We start from the raw sequence: 24,146 nt of genomic DNA on the forward strand, positions 1-24,146 counted from the left end.
TATTGCAGAGGTTTGTACAATGCATTCAAGATTAACTCACACTATCAGACTAGTTACTAGAGGCTGCAGTAAATCTGGTAAGCAGTAATTAAACATATCTGAACAAGTTTATAAATCAACACCATATTTGAGCATGGACCATGTTAGATCTGTATCGAAACTCTGATATACTTAACTAAAACACCCAAAAGTGGCAAGTCTGAAGCAGCTAACCAACTAATCAGGCATATAAAATCCAATTCCATTTGTTTGCTTAAAGGCTCAGTTGTGGTATCAGTACTAGATTATACAAAAGCATTTTTTGCTATTTCATACACATAGCTTTAGCAAAATGGGTATAAGTGCTGGAAACAGGTACAACCTCAAGCACCACTCTGCAACTGCAAATTCAAATTGGTTGCAGCAGCAGGATGATACAAAATATGATCTTGTTTACACTGAGGTGTCAACAATTTAAATGTAGAAAACTATAACTTCAGTATTTTCTTTAGTAATGGAAGCTCGTAAGTTTCAGATAATGAAACAGTAAAATCCATACGACATTCAGTGCAGTAGTATTTTGAAAACCCAACAAATAACTGCAACTTTGGGCTGCTGGGGAAAATACTATTTATTATACATTTAAATACAAATTTGAAATGTGTTGTGGACACATCCTGCAGGGTTACAGATAAAAAAAAGTACAAAGTTATGTTCTGCATCTCACAAGACTGACACTTCAAAAAAAATTCACAAAATACCAAGCAAATGTTCATCTTTGTAAGAACAACAAAGGTAATAATGCATAAAAATTTTTGCTTGGCATATTATCTTTGTTCCCTCCCTGCATAAAGTACCTACAGTTTGTAAACAGTCTTTAAAAGTGTTAATAGCTTTAAGGAATGTGTAATCACAGTCTATACGGATTCATCCCACAAAGAATGCTACACAGTAGTTTCATGTTTCCATAGCCCAGTTCTAATATTACCAGTACTGTCTGCAGTGAGCAAAGGTCCGTCCTGTCCACTGCTTTTAAGTGGTCCATTCTGGATGGCTAAATTTAAGCCATAAGATTTTTGTTGATTTTCAAGCTCGGCCGCTATTGGTTTCCTTAGAATATCTTTTTTGTTGTTGGTAGCTATTGTTTTCTCTGTATTTCTGCTGCTTTTTGGAAGTGTACTGCAAGCATCACTGCTGTCTTGTTGGGATTGGTTGTACTGACGTTCTCTGTATGCCAAATAGGCTCTTCGGCTCCTCGAGTGCCCTTCGCTGTTGCTCTGGCGAGTTTTGGGTAAGCCATTTTGCACACTTCCTTCCACACTTGTGGGAACATCATAAGCATACTCCCTCAGCACTGCAAGCCTGCTGGCACGATGGCCCTTGCTCCTGTTCTTGTGGTGCCGGCTTGGGTGTCCGTTTGTCCGAAACTGTACCTCTAATGGAGCCACGTGCATTTTGATATCATTGTCTACTGAATGTTCAGTCAGACTGTTATCAAGCTGAGGACCCGTGTTCAATGGCAGAGAAGTAGGGTGGCACTGAGCTGCTGCAGCCTGTAAGTTAGTTAGTTTACAACCTTGAGAGGAATTTTTTAGGCTTGAGGCACTTTTATTTGTGCATGAGGATTCTGCGCTACTGTTGGTGCATTTCGGGGCCTCTCCGTTGGTGCCACTGGAACTGGAGGGCGGCACATTTACTTGCACTGAATATGTACTCCTTCCTGGGCAGCAAGTTGTTATCCAAGCATGCCTCACATCTTCCCTGTTAATGCAATGGTGCACCATAAGAAAGGCACTGAGGCTTAAACATGTTGCCCCAAAAAAACAGCTGAAGATCAGGTCCATAGGATAATACAGGGAGACGGACAGAGCTCCAAAGATCCACAGTGTAACATACAAAACCAAAGTAAGGCCCACTCCCAGGAGCTGTGCTGGAAAACTGTGCTCGTTCTCCAAAGCAGACGTGGACACCAGGGACACTGACAGTGAATCCTGATGGGCCAGCTCCCCGTGTTCGTTGGTGGCCAGACGCTGCTGCTCCTCGACAGATTCCTTCAGCTCATATTTGCGTTCAGGGTGACGCTTCAGTTGTATGAATATGCTCAGAAAATACATACAGTTTATGAAAATTATAAAACCAGCAGGTCCATAAAATGCTCCTAAGCTAGGTTCCCAAGCCATCCAGCAACTGCAAAAGAAACAAACGAAAGAATGAATTAACATCTCACACAAGACACTTATGCTTTTTCAGTTCATTGAAATGATTGTTTCTGTGCTACATTTTCTGGAAGACTCAGAATTAATTGCAACAAGTATTCAGAGAAAAGAAAGCCTAAGGAATCTTATGACAGAGCTCTCTCTTATAGGGTACTTACTAAGGTGCATTAGGTCTGCTGCCATAATTTCGGATGTTTGCCGCAGCTGTTATTCCACAAACTATGATAGGGATCCCTCCACCAATAAGGTAGAACCTAAAAAATAAAACCAATTTATCAGCAGCTGCTTAAGTGCAATGGATTTTTTTCACTCACCATGAAGGAAATTAGAGCTTTCCAGGATTTGGGAAGCACATAATTCTTTATGAAACTAAACAGGGTGAATCAGGTTTCGGTTTGGCAATATCAATTATTTCCTCAGTTTTCCTCATTATGGTTTTTCTCCTCCTGCTGTAAGCTGCCTCTCTCTCAAAGCTGCTCACTCCCACCTCCCACTTGCAGACACTGAACAAAAGTACACAGTGTTAGGAAGAAGAAACAAAAGCTCTCAGTCAGAAGTTGTAAACTACTGGAAAAGGATAAGGAAACTTAGAATGAACATACTAAGTGGTATGTCCTGTGTTCCAGAGGTCAACTTGACTAATATTACATACACTGTTACTTGAAAATTGCAGGGGTGCAGCGCTTCAGCAGATGGCAGGTTGGGCTGGATTTTTTTAATTTTTAATGGACTCTGTATTTTTATAGTATATACTTCCTGGTTCCCTGTGGTGGTATTAATGAAAACGGTACACTTTCAAGAAGTAAAAGGACTATGTTGTTGGAGTATCTCACTTTTCATTCTGATTTCTATGGATTCACATTGAATTCATTAGTGGCAGACCAATAATTACTGATAATCATTCAAATTAACAGCACTCAGTCCTGCAACTTATACTAAGCCAGTACAAATTTAGAACAGAACACAAAAATGAAAACTCTTACTGTGACATGCGGGTGAGTATTTATTTTTTATAAACAGGAGACACCTATTATATGTGGTCCTGGACTTTTCCACTGCATTTTTGATAATTCACCAGAAATTACTCTTGTCTCACTTGAAATACAAAACAACAGTCTGAAACCAATTATAACTTTCTTGGAAATCAAGATACACTGAATTTATTATTTAGTTGCTGAATTCTACGAAGATCAGATTCTGACATTGGTTTGTTCTGTAACTTGATGCAGCAATTAGGAGCTGGCTAGACAAAACAAATCTTTGTACAGGTGCTACATTATGGGTAGTTTTATTTTGAACCTAAGTTTAAAAGACAACTGACAAAAAACCCCTTCTGTACAAAAACATCACACATCTATCTCACTGAAGAAATTCCTGATCTGCAGGAAGTTGGAACTGAGAAAGTCTGGAAAATCAAAAGCATGTTTGTTCCATTCTTGTCTTGGATATTTGGCTCCAGAGCTACTGCCAGTGTCAGACACGAGGTGTTCACACCTGAAATGCCATGTTCGTGTCTGTGCAGAGCTGAGCCTGCAAGGCTGGTAATTTTACTGCAACATTTTCCAAAGCAGAAACTTCGCAATAAATATTAAGGGATAAAAATGCTTGTATGTAGTACTGAAAATGTTACTTGAAGATAATCAGAGAAACGCTTCTGTTTTTTTGCAGTCTCTGTACTTTCAAAATCAAGCTCTTTAAAAACTTGTCTCTAACTAATCAAAGTTAATCAACTTCTGCCACCTTGTGGAGAATTTCAGTGTAGCAGTTTTTAATTAACACCCAGAGGCGAGGAGGCAACATGAACAAGGTACGTCAGTAGTTTTTAGTAAAAACATTTCACATATGTGAATTTAACAGATAATTAGTTTGTCTCACTTCTGGGATTTCAGAAATGGCAGTTCTAGGAAGAACACCTCACAAAGAACACTATTTTAATTTGATAATGAGTGACACCTGTATTTTTCAAATAATTTGTAAACAATCTTTGGAAAATATATTTAGCTTTATTTACTTAAACTGCAGTGTTTGTTGTGTTAACAGTTCTTCACATTCTTTCTTCTGACAATTTAATGGGTTGTGTTGCTATCCAAAGCCCTAATCAAACCTTCAGTGGTGATGCTGAAACACTACCAATTTTTTAATTTACGAATCAGCAACCCAGCACTACATCTGTAATACACTAAGACCAACAGAGTCTTCCAGCTCATCCTCCTTAAGGTAACACTGAGGAACCGCAAAATCTGAAAGGAACTTTACAGACTTGGAGAGAACACAAGGGGAGTGACTTGTTACATTTTCTGGTCAGACTATAAATGTAGCAATCTGGGAAGTAAAGAGCTAGAGAAACAAACAACTCACCTCAGCATGGGCCTGGGTGGAGGAGGTGGCTCATCAGGATCTTGACACCTTTTGGCTTTTTTGGTTACCTGCTTGTAAATATTACGAGATGTCACTCCCAGCCACAGTACCGTTGCAAGAGTAGAATAATGGAGAATTATCCCAACCTTAAAACAAAAATAGACAACAAAAAGAGAATTAACCCCCAAATATGTCCTTTCTACTAAGTTAATAGAGTAATCATTAAACTCACAACTCACCATAAAGCTGAAATTTTCAAAAGCTCTATTCCAGAGGGAAAAAAAAAACCCCTCTTATTTTATATGACCCCTCTAAGTGTCAAGTCCTTATAGTTTAAAGCAAACAAAAAAAAATATGTAATGCAAACCCATGTATGGAAAACTTAGTAACAGGGGAAAAATAATTTCAGAAGTGTACATACCAATCATACACTTTAGGAAATCATATTTTATGAAAGACTTAATTTAAAATGTCCTATGCTGCAGGTATCATTCAAATTGAAACAAGGGAACAGCAAACTCATGATACTGTGACAAGTATGGAGCAGATGGCAAAACACAGCCAACACTCATCAGCAATTTTAACATAATGCAAAGATAAAGAAAGTGTATTAGATGTTCAACTTGCCCAAACATTAATGCAAAGTCTGCTTCACAGTGGAATCTCCTTATCCTGTACTGCCTTATTCACAAGCCAATGCTGCCATGACAGCACATGCACGTAGAAGGGGCAACACCTTAGTTCCTATTAAGTGGACTACAAGTGCATTTTTTGCCAGTTTCAGTCACCAGTAAAAACACACAACTCTCAAACAGCCTATCTGTATCACAAAGTTTCTTCTGGAGTATTTCTGTCTCCAGGAAGGTAAGAAAAAAGGTGTGTGTACATGTGCACACAGGGATATATTTTGTTGCAACACTTTGAACTGTCAAACTAATTACTCCAGTAAATTCAAACAAAAAGCATTATGGAATATTATGGTGAGGGACTTGAAATTTTTTTAATCCCTGGATTTAAAAAAACGTTATTAATTTCAGTGACATTTTTTGAAAGCAGCAACTGTTGCTATATTGAAACACTGCAACTGAATTGAGATGGCCAAATCTGAGAAAGGAAAATCATTAAAAAGAAGGAATCTCAATAAAGCATGGGGGCTTGAAACATTTCTGCCCCCTCCTCCCCTTCAGTTATGGAGAAAATGGAAATAGGTATTTTAATACCATGAAAATCAGATTTCATATGGCCTGTAAAGGCCACATAGAGGCCTATAAAATAATTTCATAGTAACTAAATCTCAAAACCAGAAATAACCAATAAACTTAGTTTCTGTGGTAGCCTTTGGGAAAAAACAATCTGCTGCACATTTTACAAGAGCATGTAGTGATAGGAGGAATGACTTTAAAGTGAAAGACTGCTGATTTATATTAGATGTAGGACAGTTAGTTTTTTACAATGAAGGTGGCAAAACAGAGGCACAGGTTGCCCAGAGAGGTATTTGATACCTCAATACCTCATCTCTGGAAATATTGCATGTCAGGCTGGATGGGACTCTGAGCAATCTGATCTAGTTGAAGATGTCTGTCTTTACTGCAGGGGTGTTGAACTAGATGACTTAAAAGCAAAATAGTAATTTTTTGTCTAAATTTTATATTTTGATTAATGCCTATACAGCATTACAGTTCTGTAGGAGGCAAGTCCTATATATTCATATACAGGACTATAGGACTACAAAACCAGTAACTAAGTTTTACTCACCGCTTGGCAAATACTGGCATTCCTGGTCTGAGTTATGCCTCCAATAAACACCACACACGTCAGGAAAATATGAAAGCTCAAGTTAACTAACATATGCCAGCTTTTAACACTGATCCTGATCACACTGTTAAAAGAAACAAATTAGACAATATAAAACACAGCTACATTACTGTTTTCAGAAACTAGCAAGACAATCTTGTGATAAATGACATAGAATTCCTGTTAATGATTGTTTGACTACCACATACTTCATAATCAAATACAATCTCTGGACTTTATCACAAGAAATTAAAACATCCGCCTATTACCAGCTTTATACATCTATTTGGGGCCTGCTTTAAAAATTTTAGGATTCAAGCTTTCACATCAACAGGAATATAAAAGGCTGAACTGTTTGTTAAATTCTACCATTATTGTTGAATGGTCTCTTCTTCATCATGATGCAAAATGAAGAATTAAAGGAGAGACATGGTTATGAGACCCAAATTATCATACTTGAGAAAGATGAAATAGCTACTTGTGTAACTGTTAGTTTGCATCAACAAATTTTATAGGGAAAAAACACTTAAAGCATATTACTATATTATGCTCTAATAAAATAGAAAAGGTAGTCCTAAGCATGTTCAAAGTAATTTTCTTAGTCTGGTAATTTTGATTCCTACCTGTGGTGGTATATGTAACTGACCATGATCATCAACAGGCACATCAGCAAAACCATGGCAGTAGCATAAATTACTGGATGCAGAAGATCAGCTGGCTGTGTATATAACTCAACTCCAGTCAAGTCCTGACAACAAAAACAACAATAACGTTAGTCCACTGTATTTATTTTTTGAGGGTTGGAGAATGACAAAAGGAACACAAGTAGTAACAGACACCTTCTAGATGAAATATCTTCCTTCTCTTCCCACCTGTCCTGAAACAGCTCTCCAATTTTTTTTTTTTTATTTCTGAGTTTCTTCTGCCATTATCTGCTATTCTGGCTGACCTTTATAAATGCAGTCACAATTCTTATGGAACTTCTCAACTTCATATATTCTTGAAGATACAGAGAGATCAGCAGCTTATAGAAACACACCATTTTCTTAATCTTAAAATATCTGTATGTGCAGATATGGAATAACTGTGTTTCAGTTGTGATTATCTTCTTTAGCAGCCCAAAGAACATCACAGGAAGTGCCCTCAGCAGGTCTGTAGATGATGTTATAGACTGGGGAACTGATTAACAGATTGGAGGATAATCAGAGGGATGTTGGTAAGCCAGAGAAATGGGTTGATAAAACATCATGGAATTTAGGAAAGGAAAATGTTAAAGGATCTGCATCTGGAATGGAATAACCCCATGCACATAAAAATAGAGGCTGAGCATTGGACAAGTCAGCAATGTCACCTGTAGCCCAAGGCCACACCTTGCTGTGTGACCAGTGACACAGCAAGTGGGTGAGCTGATCCTTCCCTTCTGCTGAGCACTGAGAGACCACCCTGCAGAAATCGCAATAAGAGGCTCTCCAGAACTAGAAAGACACTGACACCTGGATGGAGCAAGTCTAACAGATCACCAGGATGATTAGCAGGCTGAAGCATACAGTGTCTGGGGCTGAAGATGTCTTATCTTTAAGAAGAAAAGGAAGAGGGGAGAAATCTCATTACTGTATTAGACTACCTACTGGGATGGTATAAAGAAGACCAAGTCAAACGCTTTCAAACTCTTCATGGAGCTGAACCATCCACTAATGAAATGAAACTGACAGTATCAGCAACACAGAACATTCTCATTAGATACAGCAGAACAATTCTGAAGTGGTCACATACTGCCCAGAGAGACTGTGTCCCTGGAGATACTCACAGCTTGGCTGAATATGACCTGGAGCAGTAGGATTTGACTTTAAAGGCAGTCAGACTTTGAGCAGGTTAACTGGACCAAATGGCACCAGATGTTCCTACCAGATTGTTATTCTATGATTACTGTTTGACCAGAAAAGATAGTTGATAACTCTAAGGGAATTCAACACCTCTACAGCATCAATTAAATTTTCTGAATCCACTCCAGAATGACATTTGAATTTACTCAAAAAAAAAAAAAAAAAAAAAAAAAAAAAAAAAAAAAAAAAAAAAAAAAAAAAAAAAAATTCCTGTTTGGAAGCAGTTACAATTTACTAGAGTTCCAGGAGTAGGGAGGGGACACAGACATGACATGACAACTTGAAAGAAACTCTAGTCCCCAGCACAAAATGCAGTAAATTTACTTAACTATGATTAGTGAAAAAACCTATTAAAAATAAAATTTTGGAATGGACAGGATACAGAAAAGTCTCTCCCCTATAATTCTCGGTGAGTCAACTCTTCAACTTCTGGAGTTGAAAACTTTAAAAGTTTCCTGAGGAAAAGGACAAAAAACTTAGCATTAAGAAACAACAGTAAAAGATTAGGAGGCAGTTTCATTCTGTTTTGAGAAAAAGCAGTGGTATTTTTAAGCTCAAAATCAGTAATCTGATTTCATGGACAGGAAAAATTTTTGAATTGAGGCTTATGATTAAATTAGAGTCAACAGTCTCTTCATCATACCCTCAATTGTTCTTTCATCAGAATATAAATTTGTTATGCCTAACTAACTCAACAACTTCATTTCAAACTAATTTAATCAGGTTGTCAGTTTGATTCTTATCTATTTGGTTTTCTTTGGCACCTGGAAGAGGATCTTAAGAATTTATGCCTCAGGCAGCCAATGTCATCTGATTTCAACACTCCCATGGCTTGGTTGTTATGCAGCTGGGGATCCCTGAGAACTCACTGCTGTTACAAGCATAAGCAAATCTTCTGTCATACCTGGCCCATGAGTACCAGGCAACAGAAACTATAGGACAATTCTGGTTGCTGCTTCCATTCTGGTGTCAGGTAACAAGATCTCACGGATCGGTGTGAATTTCAAGAACAAGAGCTACAAAATTGCAAGATTTACAGTAATCTTCTAAAACATCTGAGGAAACTCAGTATGTGCCTTGCCTAGATAGCCAAGGCCTTGACCCAATAACCAATGGAATAAATCAATGGAATTCTTTATCCATCGCACTGACATTTTTCATCAGACCTAGTAAAAAGAGTAAGGGGAGCCAATAATGTTATTCCTGAGCTAAACTGATCCTAAATAATTTATGACAGTACAGTAACAGTAGAAATGGCATTAAGAATACTGGGGAGTTTATAGTTAATTAGCAGAACTCTTGTTTCTTCTCAACCACTATTGCTAGGTTTTTTCCCCTCTGTTCAGCCTGTAATAATGAGTTTTCAGCTGAGCCTTCTGCTTATCTCTTCTATATTAAACAGTGGTGAAGATAATCTCCAAATAAATACAAAGTTTTACAACTGCATCTGCCTAAATCACTAGATCAGCAAACCAGGTACTCAGTGATGTGTTTCCTTATCAGAGGACTTTACATTGTGTTCTGAAATGTATGAGAAGGGTCAGTTCACTACAAATTCCTTTCTTCTACACATATACATACTGAAGTAAAGTAGATTAAAGCAGAGTGAAAGAGCTCTGGTTAAGTCATTCACCATCCAGCCAGGATGATGAACCACCATGTTCGGGTTTCCCCTGCCACTGCTGTTTCATGTATTTGCTGTTATAATGACAACTGCTGGATTAAAGAGCAAACTTCTAAAACTGAACCCTGAACAACTTCCTCTGAGTCAGAGACCAGAACCCAGACTCTCACAGCATGAGTCTAGAAATGAAATAGGTTATTATGGCTTTTTTGGTTAATATATAGGCATTATGAAAATGGTTTTTAGCAGCACTTAGACATCCAGAGTTTCTGCACTGTATTATCTGTGTGCAAAGAACATTTGTTAAATGAGTGCCCCTCCATCTACCCCCTCCTCTCCAGTCTCTACAGCCTAACACTTTGGAAAGTGGCTAAATATTTAAGGAACACCAGTTTTCAGCAAATATAAAAGAGCAACTAACAGAAGAGGAAGAAAACTACTCCTTTCTCTAACTTGATTTCTGATTGTCAGCAGTTCCCTCTGTAATTCACAAGAGGATATTCATACAATCTTACCATGCATTAATTCAGAAATAGTCTTTAGAGAAGCAGATTGAACATGCTTTTCATTTTTCTTCCTCCAGGTGACAGAAATGTGACCAATTTAAAGCATAATCTCACTTTACATGCATATTATACATACAAATGAAGTTTAATTCTGTTTTTAAAAATGCTGTTAAATTTTAGGGAAGGATCATATATTTTAAAAATATCAAAGAAAGGAACACTACTTGTAAAAGTTTACTTGATTGCAAAAGTCTGAAGTAATTTAAAACAGTACCCTCAAAGGTAAAGTCAAAAGTTGCTCTCTTTGAGCTCTTTTAAAAAGCTTGGCATGTAAATCAATGTTATGTAAGTTTAGCTTAATAAGAACCATTTAATTCTCTTCAGAGGAAGATTTTTGAAAATCTGAATTGCTAAAGAAAAATATCAACTTCTAATCCACTAATCATAAAGGAGTCCTCTTTCTTCCATGTATGATTACATAAAAATATATGTTTAATTCCACACAGAAACCATTAACTGCCACAAAACCCATACCAAATTTACATTTAACGGTATTTCCTAAACCTCATAATATTTCTTTCAGCTTACTACCAGCCCACCCTATTTATACATAACATTTTATAACTTAGCATCTGCAGGGATTTCTGACAGGCAGAGTAGCAGTCACCATCTATAAAAAGGGAAGCTTCCCAGGCCAGATTCTGAAATTAAGAGTTCTGAGAATAGACAAAGAAGAAATTCAGCTTCACAACTGAGGAGCACTAAAAGAAAGTATCTCTTCTATCACCATATTTCAGAATGGTTAACCATTTTATTGATATCAATATGCTTAGACTAGGTTATGGATACTATTTTTCAGCAGTATTTCAAAAATATTTTTCATAGTTACTAAGTGTTTTGATCTTTTTTCCATTTCCACTGACATCTTCTGGTTACAGACCTACATACTAGTGAGTTAACAGTTAATTTGGAAAGAAATTCAAAACTCTTTTGTTATGGATCACAGAAAAAAATACCTGGGAAAACACTCCTGGTCAACTGACAAAGGCAACAAATCTAACCTAACACAGAGAAGATAGTTTAAAATAAAGAGCAGTAACAGTTGAAGATAACCTGACATTATTAATCTGAAGTTCATGAAAGCTAATTTGATAAAGTAACTCATTAAAATGTCTTCCTATAATATAGTAGTTTGCATATAAAAATTATTTTTCCTAGTATCTCCAGTTGTTTATTAATTATTTATTACCCAATTAATTATACTTTGATAGATTTCCACTTAAACATCATCTTACCTCAACATTTACATCAACAAAAGCAAAAACGGAAGATGTATTTATTACATCTAGTTTTATGTGAAATGGAGTGTGGGAATGCTTGTTTTCCTTAACACAAGAAAAAACCAAACAGAATTTCATCTTAAAACATTTTTAAGCTCTATAAAGACATAAAATTCCCAAGTGTCATACCATTAAAACAGCATAGTTGCTGAGGGAGTAGCACTGAATGGTGGTGATATTTTCATCGGACAGCAGGATGCGACAGCCGTCGGATTTCCATCCCCCTTGGCCGTTGAGGAGGTCGAAGTCCCACTGCGCTGCCACGGCGTCTGCCCCGTGCGCGATCCGCCGCAGCGTCACATTGATGGGAGCGCGGGCGCTGGCCGCGCCCAGCCCGTCTGTTACAGAGGAAACGTGTTTGCACATCCGCTCCTCAACACAACACACAAGATGCTAAAACCTTCTACTGGATGCACACTAATCAGAACCAGGCAGTTAAAACTGTTTAGTACTAAAGATCATAAAGAAGTAATAATGAAAACAAACCTATCTTGGTAAGAATAACTGGAGTTACAACTGTACGACGCTTCCCATCGTCAGCCAGATTTGTTGAATTTCCTGTTGCTGGGAAAAGCTTTCCGTTGCGAAACGCAATAAGCTGAAGCTTGTAGACAGATTCGTCTGCTGGTCTGATCTCTCTTTTTTGTTTTTGGGTGAAAAGGGAAGCTGGCAACTGGATAGAGGCCTCTACAATTGTGTTCTAGAAACAAACAGATTTTTCAAGTTCCAAAGAGAAAATTATGTTCAGAGACTAAATTAGCACGTCTTCTATATGTACAGAGTCAGAGATGAATGCATTTAGCAGACTATGTATCGTGACCAAACTATTTGACAGTGTTTCCAAGTAAACCAGGATAAAATAGCTTAATCAGGTTAATAAAGTCTTAAAATATATCTTGAAAGAAAAAAGTAGCTAAGATTCTGCAGTTACCTTACTTGTTACAGAGAGTAAAGTTAAAGTTGGTATCAGTAAAGTATTACAAGAGTTTTTCCAGATTAGACTGTTAGCAACTAGAAGCAGCAACCAACACAAGCAGACAGAAATGCTGTAATTGTGCGCTAGCACCATTCAAAACCAAATGCTGTATAAAACCAGGGTGGTTTTGCTTGTATATAAATAACACTTGAGTGAGAAGTATGCATATAATTTCACAGACTTGCATAAGTATAAATTGTAATATACGTCCTGAAGTGACATTCAAGCAAATTAAGTGCTAAAAACAAACTGGTAAGTTGGAGAATATAATTTAAAAAATACTTTTATGGAATATGAGGAAGTGTTTCCATTTTACACACCCCCACATATATATGTAATATACATATGGGTATATATGCACATGCACACACAAAATTAACCTCTCACGTCCATCTTCTGCTTCACGCTTAATTACAATAGTACTCTGAGCAGAATATTTCACATTTTTAAGGAGACTGCTAATGTCTGATTTCATACGTAATGAAGGTGAAAATGCAAAAGAGTAAAGATGTATTATTACAAATTAGGAAGCATCTCACCTTCCATACTTATGAAAAAGTCTGAAAGGATCTTTCAACTTACAAAGTTACAATGAAGAAAACCACAACTACTTATTAAAAGTTGTGCCCATTAAAGCAACTATTTTATAATCAAGCTTTATTATCCTTTATCCCTTTAATTCTTCTCACAGTCATTTTGGATTACATAAAAATGTTAATTTAACCTTAGAAATTAATAACTATAAACTTGCTTGCCAAAATTATTCATACATATTATTACAAAGTCAGTAGGGAAAAAAAGAGCATCCCACCTTTAAAGCCAGGCTTGACAGTGTATTTGAAACATTGCACTTAAAGCTTAATTGTTTATCTAGATTTCCATCTGGGTCTCTTCTCCCATAATCGCTGAGTCCTGTACGGTCTGATGTAGCCACTTTCTGAAATACGGTGCAAGTCATCCCAGTGAAACCAGCAGCCTTTATTACATAGGCCTCAAGAGCAATATTTGGAGAATACTGTCACAACAAAAATCAAACATGAAATGGTTTTATACACCACAGACAGGATAATAAATAATCTTAAAGGGATTCTCTGCCTTCACAGAAAAACACATCCAGAAAACCATCTTGGTTTATCTGGTAGGTATAAATCTTTCCACAGTATTGCTCTACTCCCTTCAGAAATAATTTCAGATTTCAGATAAGGCCAGCATCTATTAAGAAAAATAAAAAGCTATTCAAATTCAAGAGTGTGCAAAATCTCTTCTAAATAAATAAACAAATTCATGCTTACAGTAGAATAAACTTGAGCTCCATTTGCAAGCCGATACATAGCAATCTTCTGTAGACACTGTACAATTCTGGTGCAAGCCTTGGCTTCCCTTTGTGCCATCCACAGAACACGTTCGTCAGCCAACATAATATTACTTGCTATGTCCACCATGACGTCGCCAAGCTAACATGGAAGAGAAGTAAGACTCTTTTATAGGTATGAAAGCATCCAGCAGGTAGGGTCATTACCAGAAAATACAGAGTGAGTTGGCAGCACATAAAGCACAAGGAAAATGGTTGCTCCTCTTTCAATCACCTCATGACGTTGAGAAACTGAAATACTTTGACTCAGACATTTACCCCCACTGAAGAAAAATATCATTCTAATAGAATGTGCCTGTTTATATTGTACTTAGGAAAAAAACACATGACAAATATTTTACTGAAAGTTAAGTGTGCAATACTCCACTTTCCACTGCACTAACTGCTTAACAGGACTATTTACAATCAACTTGGAAACTAAAACTATCAACTATAATACAGTTTGCATGTGTGCTAGAAGACAAAAGGAAAGGAGTAAAACATGCAAAAATTAGCATACAACCCTTTTGTTTTGCTTCCTTTTAGCAAGTCAAACTTTTTTTATTGCTTTCTTGTTTGCCTTCAAATTTGCATGACCTGTTTCAGGTCACAGATTTACATGAGAGAGACAATAAATACCCATAGGTACTAGTGCTGCTTTCAAACCATCAATTACATTGTTTTAAGTTCATAGTCCTCACCCTGCCTTCTGTATGAAAAACAAACTATAAAGGGAACTTACTTATTTAGGCCACTCTACCAAAAATAATGAGCATCTACACTGACAACACTGACCTACACCATATTTTCACAACATTTAAGGAGCAGTGATAAATACTGAACAAAAAGGAAAGATGAGTATAGTCTTTAGTTGAATTGCCCGAATTGCGATTCACAGTGCCTAAATTTAGGGACTGGAATTTTCTGCTGGAAGAGAGAAAGGGTAGGGTGAGGAAGGTATCTCCTTTACTATATAGGCTTCCCAATTTTTTTTTCAGAATATGACTAGTAAGGAGAGAACACAATAATTTGCTCTTCTTTCGTTAAAGCTTTAAATATAAAAGGCAAGAATTGGAATATAAAAGTATTTATTATTTTGAGAACTGGCTATCAGAAGTTATAATCAGTAAAAATTCTTAACTAATGCAGAGCCTTAAGTAGCATTTGCAGGCTGTAGTCCTTTCATTAAATCTTCAACAACAAAGTTAAATTAATTGAAAGTGCTTATCATGCCTTATTACTACTTGAGAAATGGTAACAAGTTTCATACATCAACAAATGATTTTAGATTTTAGAATAAACCAGCAGTGTTAATACCCTCAACTTGCAGAATTGAAGTTGCCTCATACTTTTAAAATATATTAGGTATTATTCTTTCTCCTACTTATCGAGGTATAAACAAGTTTTTCCAGCTGTATTCTAACTTAAGACAATCTGCTAAGATCTTCCTGAATATTTGTCTTCTTGTTTCTGCTATGAAAAAGCTATTAAATGAACCTCTTTATTATTTATTGTACTAATCTTTCAGAATAGCCACTTTAGCACAAACTAGGGAGCAAATAAGAAAATGGTGTAAGTGAATGAATATGAATAAGAGCATCAAGAACAAGTTTGTAGAGTAATAACCTGATAAGAAGTAAAGCCTTATTAACAGCTACTAAAATTTTTACATGAAATTGTACTCATGTTCCTTAAATATACCAGCAAATCATGGGCTGGCTGCAAAACAAATCCATTGAGAAAAAAACCCCATTGTCTAAGATGAAAATCCTCTGAGGAGTTCTGAAAAATATGTATAACCAGCATTTATGGTTTGCTGGGGGGTGGACGAGAAAAATTTGGCTTTTTGATTTTTTTGCACGAGTTAAACTCGAGGCATTGTGGTCTCCAACTTCCCAACATGCACTGTACAGTGAGATCAACATAACCTCTGTTCAGCAGTGAAACAGAGAGTTTCTACCCACTGGTGGGACTATTCAACTACTTGCATTTTTCTCCCCAACAATGAGCATTCTCTAAGATTTTGTTTTACTGTCTTATGTTATATCCTGCAAGGCAGAGGAGTACTGAAAACCTTAGAGATGTGGCTCAATATTGAATAAAGACAGTCTATCATGGTGGACGGGGAGAAGATAAGTCTTGTTTTATTCATTATTGAGAGGATCTCTGAGGCTTTCATTCTTTGCATTTTTAGATAAGAACATACCAATGAAAACCTGCATGACCCACTCCATACTAAATAAAAACAGACTTACTGTACCTATCTCCCTGCTCCAGTGCTGACCAGAGGTGTTACTCACATTACAGGTCCAGTGAATGCTGGATCATCTCAGCGCGAATGCAAAGTCTGTGACCATGGGTCAGCAACTTCAGGGACCTACTAAACAAACAAAAACATGGAATAGAATCTGACAATCCACTAACTCAGTGCCTGCAGCTAATGTTGGGAAGATTTCACTGCTCAGAATACTTAAGGACAAACACTTGGATTATCTTTAAAGTGATGGCAAATTATCCAGTTACCTCTTTGTATTTTTCAGCAAATCTTCCAAATTTCTCTATCATTTCAGCCACAAAAATAACATCCATTTTATCAGAGAAATTTGCTGCTTCAACTGTGTACGCCAAGAGCTGTCTTGCTGTTGCCACTGCATTAGTGAGGTTGAGCGGCATCTACACAGAGAACAAACATGAGCATTTGAAAAAGGACAAGACAGAGACAACACCAAACAAGCATTGATCCAAAGAGGGGAGCAATTCCCACATGGATCACAGCGTTTCAAGTAGCTAAGGACCACCACCTTATCTGTAAGCAATAACATTTCCTACAAGCCAGAGAACTACTGTTTGTACTGGCAGCCTGCAATTGGGCTTTGTGTTGTTGTCCTAGAAGGGAGAGAGGCACTGCACCAAAAAAGAGGCAAAAAACTCCCCAGAACAGTAGGTCAACTGCTTATTTTCATTTTGACCAAAGCCAAGGCATGACAACACAAAGCTCTTTAAATACAGCATTTTATAGCAAGAGAAGCCAAAACCAATTCAAACAAACAACTGCCACAGCATTCACTCTCAATTCTGTAATTATAGGAAGCATTTGGAATGGCATACACGCACAAAAAACCAAGACAGATCTTGCTATGACAAAGGTCATGATTTCACTCCTGAAACAAACCCCATGCTGGAAAATTCTTCACTAAGTAATATAGAACATCAACATGTGTGAGCCAGCAGGGTCCAAAAAAGGGAAATTTTACATAGTACAGTGGAAAGCTGTGCTAGTATCACCTCATTTTGGTGTGGAGGTATCTAGTCTGCCTTACTGAATTTGAGAAGTGCTACATAAGCACAACTATTTATTTGTCCTTGCTGGTCTTAGCACTTGTACATAAATTTCAATATGACTAATGAAAGTTAATTTTTTGTCAATATGCTAAAAGTCATGCATTTAAAGTGGAAATAAAGTTCAAAGTCATAACACATACTGAACAAAGTCAACTTTCAAATTCAGACACTCTATATAATTTCTTTGAACTTTTCCTTTAATCATGAATTTCTTTTCACCTAAAACCATACCTGTTCAATACACAAACAAGAACAGTGGAATATGAATGGTCTTGTAGAATGTTAAAAAGGTTTTATTTTATTTTACATGTGAACCTTTACTTGATTTAAAATGTTTGGCAAGTTCTGGTGTTCAAAACAACTCAACTACCATTTGTTCAAAGGCTATAAACATAGTTGTAATATGATTACATTTAACATTAGCCTCAGAGACAAGAAACTTCTGTGCAGAATACTGCTAAAAATTCCAGACCTACTACACATTAAAGAAGGCGACTTTCATAAGTAAAAACAACTGCCACATCCAAAATATTCCCCTTCTCCCTTTAAAAAATTTCAGCATAAAATACCTGTGTACATTTATTTTTGAGCAGATAATAGGAATTATCTACTTCACACATGAAAATTATTGTTTTGGTTTTTGAAAGATACCAGTCTGATGGTTACATTTTAAACTTCCTAACACAAAGTTCACAACATTTTTCCACAACCTGAAAAATGTTGGCTAACCAAAAGCAGTTAAAACAAGTTTAAGTTATGTAGGCTCCTGAGCAGCTGGGCTACAGTACACAGGCAGGCATGGCATTGAGTTGTCACAGGCCTTGCAGAAAGATGTGAATTCTCAGGTGAGAAAAAAAGCAAACCAGCAGCATTGAAGCTCTATTTAAGCTAACACTCAACCTTTCAGTGTCCCAGAAAAGGACAAAGTGATCCCCAGCATCATCTCTCTCCTGTTAACTAGTCATTAAGAAAGAACAATCCTCATATGAGCCCTCAAACCTGTTTCATGTGACCAAGCCATGGCATGCAGCTCTAGTGCTAGGAATATAAAGCAGTAAAGCAGAACAGCTGTGTCAGCCTCTAAGTTTATCTAGGGCCAGAACAGGCATTCCCTTTCCTTCCTTCTCCCCCTGCCACCTTTGTTGGCCAGTGCTCGGGGATCCTCAGGGAACCAAAGCAGGAGAATAAAAAGCTGTGTCAGCACTAAGAAGTACCTGAACACAGAGGGAGGAAATCAGCCCATCTTACACAACAGGCAGTACAAATCTTTTACCTCAAACTGCAGTTAGCCCCATCAACTGGACATCAGGATTTCACTGTGTGTATAAATCTAAGACATCCCAAGGAGGAAATAACAGTTTAGATCTGATTGTCCCAGCTGGGGGCTGAGGTGCTTCAGACAGGTACTGTGAAGTTTTCCTTAAAATGTGAGATGGACTGGAACACTCCAAACCCACACAACATGTAGAAATCCTATCCTGGGTTAGACAAGCACCACGGCCCCACGTTAAAACCTAAGCGGTGCTACCAGCATCATCAACTCCAGTGACCAAGCATTATTATTAAAAAACAAACAATAAACTAACCACCAAACCAACTCCAAAACACCAAAAAAAAATCTCATATTTCCATGGTTTCACCTGTTTCATCCATACTAGTGATCTGTCTGCAGAAGTTGGAAAACAAGCTTATATCAGAAGTTCAAAGCTTTATGGAGTAATTTCCAACACAGCAACTATACAGTCAAGGTTGGGTACATCACTACATAATAGCATTTGTGGAAGTGTGCATTAACTACATAAACCTCAAAAGGAACTTGGAGCTGAAAAATTTTGTTTCATAGCTACAATTTAAATTCTAGAATACTCCCAGAATACTGTGGTAAGTGCTACCAGATAAAGAAGCCTAGTTAATACTCACTTCTTTCACTAGTTAACTCTTATCAATCACACCGAATCTATCAAAGCTTTATAGCAACAAAGGCAGAGGTTGACTACTCTACTACTATAATGAAAAGAGCTGTTCTTCATTAGAGATTAAGCCTGCCTTGTTTCTTTATAGCATGTGGGCAGAACAGGGCATCCAGCTGACAAAAATAATAATGACAAGCCATTCTCTTATGCTTTAGATAAGTACAAAGAATACAATTGTCTTTGCATTTTCAATCTAGGGGCACTCAAAAGATACTAAACCAAGCTTTTAACCTAAACCTACAAGTTCCAGCAGCACTCTCAGAGGCATAATATCCACCATAATCTATCTAGACCACCAGTATTTCCAGCTTAAAGAAAACAAGGGTCTTCTGAGTTTTTATTTTCATTTACTAGATTTTCATAATTTGATTTTACAGAAATGCACAAATTACCTGATTGAACATAAAAAGAACTCGAGTGACATCATTTGCATACTGGCACCTGGAGTAGTCCTCGTCCGCCCAGTACCCTCCCCTGTCGCATCTGCGCCAGGCTCTTCTCTCATCTTGGGAGTTGCCAGGATATATCCCACTGCCAGCAGAATAACGTGTGCACAGCAGGTATGCCGTGATGCCTGCCAATGTTCTGGGCCACCTGGGGAGTCAAAAGGAAAAAAACCCCTCACATTTAGACAAATTTACATGACAAGTAAATAAAAGGATTCAGCACTACAACATGAAATAAAGAGACACTCAAAACTAAGCATCTCTAAACTATTTAAAGGGCCACCTTGGCTCATCTTCACTGTTTTCAAGCTGTTCATATTTGTGTCTATTAACAAAATGAGTTCTAATGCTAGCATGCTTTTTCTGAATTCTTTCATGAGGTTTCAGGTGGAGAGAGGAAGGTGCTTATAAACCCACTAAAAATAGGTTACAATTTTTGATAAAAAACCTTGCCTACCTCACAAAAAATTCTCTGTTAGCACAACAAAAACAAGTTGATATTCGCTTTCTACGTGTCCTTTATAGATCCATCAACACAACTCTCAAACAATTGCATTTGTATTTGTATAGATATGAACAGAAGGCTACATTCGCAGTATTCAAGAAACAGTAGTAGCAGTAGTACAACCACTCTGAACAGTTTTACAAACAAAGTATCAAATAGAAATTAATGGGATAAAATTTGTTTATAATGTCAAGAAAGGAGAAAAGAATTCCTTTCACTCAAGTTATGTCAACTATGCCCTTCTTAACAAAACTTCGAAAGTTTTCTCCAATTTCTCATCTAATTTTACTGCTTATTTTATCTGTACAAACAAAACAGTTAACTACAAAAAAACCCAGCAGAAAATAAATTGCAATACATATTTAATGCAATGATGATTCAATAGACCAGAACTAACCAAGCAAAAAGTAAGACTAGAAGAAAACCATGCCTGAATTAAGATGCAATGCTGAGCAGACAGAAGGGACAAGGACAAGGAATGGCAGCCAGTCTGCCTGTTCCTGCTTCTGCCTCTCTACCCTGTTATATGCATAAACTTATATGCATAAGCACTATTTGATCATTCAGAGCACTAATTCTTGAATTTTAGAAGTAAAAAGCATACATACCTAAATTGCAGAATGCTCAGTATCTCAAATTTAACAATCCAATATACAAAGGTTAACTAAAACTGAGAGCAAGTGAGATTCACTGGACCATCCCAGGCTTTCTGTAGCCTCATTATGTCAAGCTCCTTTAAGAGTCTTAAGAGCTAACATAGTTTTTCTAAATTTCAAGTACTTCAAAGGGCTTTGTACAAAACAGTTGAGTCCAAAAATTGGAACTGGTCAAACAAAAAATTTTGGTGCATTACACTGTGATTTAAAGTTTGCTTTTATATCTGGACTGCATTTTAGTACATGGCTGTTTATTCACAACTATAATCTAAATTGAGAAATGCTAAGAACATATAGATATTTGAAAAAAAAAAAAATCTCTGTTTGCAGGAGGATGAAATAAACACCCTGAAGGATGTTTCATTTCCAGGAAATTAAAAATTTAAGTAATATTGCCAACACAAAGAAACTGAGTAAGTCGGCATCATTTTCCCTCCTTACTCATCAGTTAAGTAACTCTTCTTACTGAAGATGCTAGAATGTATCACAGTCCTTCCTGAAAGAAGATAATTAACTCCAGGGATGGACTAGAGGCAAAAGGCAACACACTTCTCAATTATATTAAGCAATAGAAGATATTAACGTTTTAGGATATACTGGAAGTCTTCTCTACCTTAAATTCCCATTTATTCTTAATTAGTTTCAACAGAACAATTGTAACATGTTCAGGAATGGAAGACAGACAGTTAGTTCAGGCCATTTTGGCCATCACTTAAGTTTGGGAAAGAAGTAACAAAAAGAGTTGCTGGTGGCATCCCAGTATTGCACAGGTCAATGCAATAACCATAAAAGAATTCTAAGTTGGTAAGAGAATTAATGGAAAAGACTAGATGATAAATACAAAAAACTGAACTAGGAAACAAGGACTTTAACTACCTTTTGTAACAGCTTTGACATTACAGATCAGTTCTCCATATCGTAGTAACATCATTTCATTAAGAAATGGAGACTTGTTATTATGACCATCACTACAGTATTTGAACACTAGAAGAGACAGAAGATTATCTGGGTATCCAGCAGAGCTTCATCCAGCTCAGCAAATATTCATTCATGTACACTCAGAGCCTCAGCAGCCACTTCAAGTAACTAACAGAAGTGTTACCATCAAAAAATACAAGAAAGAAAAACTTAAACCAGATTTGGTGACAATGGAGGCAGTTTAAAAAAAGAAGAAAAAGAATTAAAAACAATTAGCACAGAATTTAAGTGCCTGGAATCATATAGAGGTATAATTTAGAGAAATAAATAATTAAAAGAACAGGTATAGATTTTGCAATGCTAACAAGGATTTTAACTGTAAAGAAGGCGGCAAAAGAAAGGACAAAAAATCTTCCTCGGAAAAAATTATAATGGTATTGTTGTGAATTGTCACAATTCCAGTGGTAACCTTAGTGCAATGTTACAGGAACCTCAGCAAGCTAACAAAACATCAGACTGGAACACGTCTGGCAACTCTGATCATGGAGAGAACAAGTTATGCATCTGCTGGGAAGGGAGGGAGGGAGGGACAGAGGACACAGTACATACACACTTATCCAAGTCTCTGAAATATCAGTAGAGACAAACTGAAATAAACTCTGACTCAACAAAGACTGGGAAAACAAGTACAAAGATGAAATACTTCTGTGCTCCCAATCTTTATGTATTTATAATAAGTCTTCAGAGAACTAATCCAAAAAGAAAACAGGCAGATGAGGACAACTAATAAATCAGCTGGCACAGCTGTTAAAAAACATGTAGGCCCATAAATACCTCGCATAATACACTCAGATCTCCACTTCTAGAATGCAGAGTCAGGTTTCCAGAAACACTGCCACTGGAGTACCAAAACATAATTTCCAAAACCATTTATCAGTGCTGAAATTTTTATATTAAGTTTCCACATCAAAGATACCACTTCGAAAGGGATATTTGTCTCTGTCTTTACAGTTTGCTAAAAGTTGTGTTTTTCCAAAGCATTTTCAGTAAAAGTGTGGTCAGCTGAGTTCTCTGTATCACCTTACAGAGTGTCACATGGCACTGGAATAATTTAAGTTCTGTGGTCCTGACAGAGGTTTCATGACACAACCTCCAAGACAAATATTTTTACTGAAATATGGCACACGCTACTCCTTTTCTCACTACTCATATCTAGTGCTAAAGAAGTAGAAAAAGAGAAAGCAGAGTTTCTCTCTGGTTTCTCAGACTAGGACTCAAATGTAAAACAGGTTTTTCAGGAGAGCTTTAATTACTACGCTTTTAGACAAGTAGTATTTCTAAGCTATATATATGCATATATTCTAGAACTTCTGTAGCCATCAAACAGAAAAAAGTGAGAGTTGCAGTGTTTAACACTACTTCCAAGGTTATTAATTATCACAAGGTATTCTCTTCTTTCTCTCTTCTTATCTCCACTTTCTCTATTTTTATTAAACCTTTCTTTCATTATTGTGCTTTTATTCTCCCTGACTTGACTTTGCATTCATCTCCCTACACAGTATTTTACCATCTTTTGCCATGATCTTCCTCAAAAGAATAAAAGCAATGCCAAGTAGTCTTACACTATGCTACCTTTAGAACAAATTTAGATATGTACAGAAACATTTTACTGTTAAGACTAAGGTGTTATTTGTATAATAATCTAGAAAGGTTTCTACTAAATCAGACATAAAAGGTGGCCAATTTAAAAGTCAACAGCTTTGTGCTGTAATCTCACATCACAAAAACAATACAAATGCACAGTGCCAGGAAGAGAAACACTTTCAAACAAGAGCAACCCTTATTTTCTTTCCTCTCTCATGCAAAAACCCCCTTGTGTAGGTACAAGTGTCTTTGCACTTGTGGTGAAAGAGATAGGGGAGCTGATTTTAGCTTTAACTTCGTTCCTCTTATTTCCTAGTTTTGCTAAATGAATGTTAAGCTGTACCATTCTCAGTCATTGTTTCCTCCCAATACCTCTGTGACATGAGCTAAAGAGGCATTCTGCAGTTTCCATGAAGCCAGAGAGCTCAGTTTCCTTTTAGAAGAGCTCAAAAGGTGATTAATGGCATGAAATTCTTACCATGCCAACAAAGGTTATGTAAGTTTGATTGTATTCTTAATTTCTTGTGAGTCTAAGCTTGAATATCTTTCACAGTTTACCCAACTGCTAGCAGAAGTGCAAATTTGGGCTGTATTAACACTCTTGTTTCATTACTCTGTATAATTAGGTGCTCAAA

At 36.8% G+C, this 24,146-nt stretch overlaps 1 protein-coding gene across 1 annotated transcript in view; it reads right to left on the bottom strand.

Annotated features, from left to right (window-relative positions):
* Window positions 1-573: 573 nt before the first annotated feature.
* ADGRA3 (adhesion G protein-coupled receptor A3) overlaps window positions 574-24,146 on the bottom strand; it is a 54,382-nt gene continuing 30,809 nt past the window's right edge. Inside the window, exons 9-19 of the mRNA XM_063401709.1 lie at window positions 19,735-19,936; window positions 16,551-16,700; window positions 13,969-14,130; window positions 13,488-13,691; window positions 12,187-12,400; window positions 11,830-12,038; window positions 6,971-7,095; window positions 6,309-6,432; window positions 4,554-4,699; window positions 2,354-2,449; window positions 574-2,166 (exon numbers count right to left, since the gene is read on the bottom strand). Coding sequence (XP_063257779.1) covers window positions 924-2,166; window positions 2,354-2,449; window positions 4,554-4,699; window positions 6,309-6,432; window positions 6,971-7,095; window positions 11,830-12,038; window positions 12,187-12,400; window positions 13,488-13,691; window positions 13,969-14,130; window positions 16,551-16,700; window positions 19,735-19,936 — 2,875 coding nt within the window. The 3' untranslated portion in view covers window positions 574-923. The remainder of the gene's footprint in view (window positions 2,167-2,353; window positions 2,450-4,553; window positions 4,700-6,308; window positions 6,433-6,970; window positions 7,096-11,829; window positions 12,039-12,186; window positions 12,401-13,487; window positions 13,692-13,968; window positions 14,131-16,550; window positions 16,701-19,734; window positions 19,937-24,146) is intronic.

Source organism: Prinia subflava, chromosome 7, assembly GCF_021018805.1.
Source record: "Prinia subflava isolate CZ2003 ecotype Zambia chromosome 7, Cam_Psub_1.2, whole genome shotgun sequence".
Taxonomy (NCBI): Eukaryota; Metazoa; Chordata; class Aves; order Passeriformes; family Cisticolidae; genus Prinia; species Prinia subflava.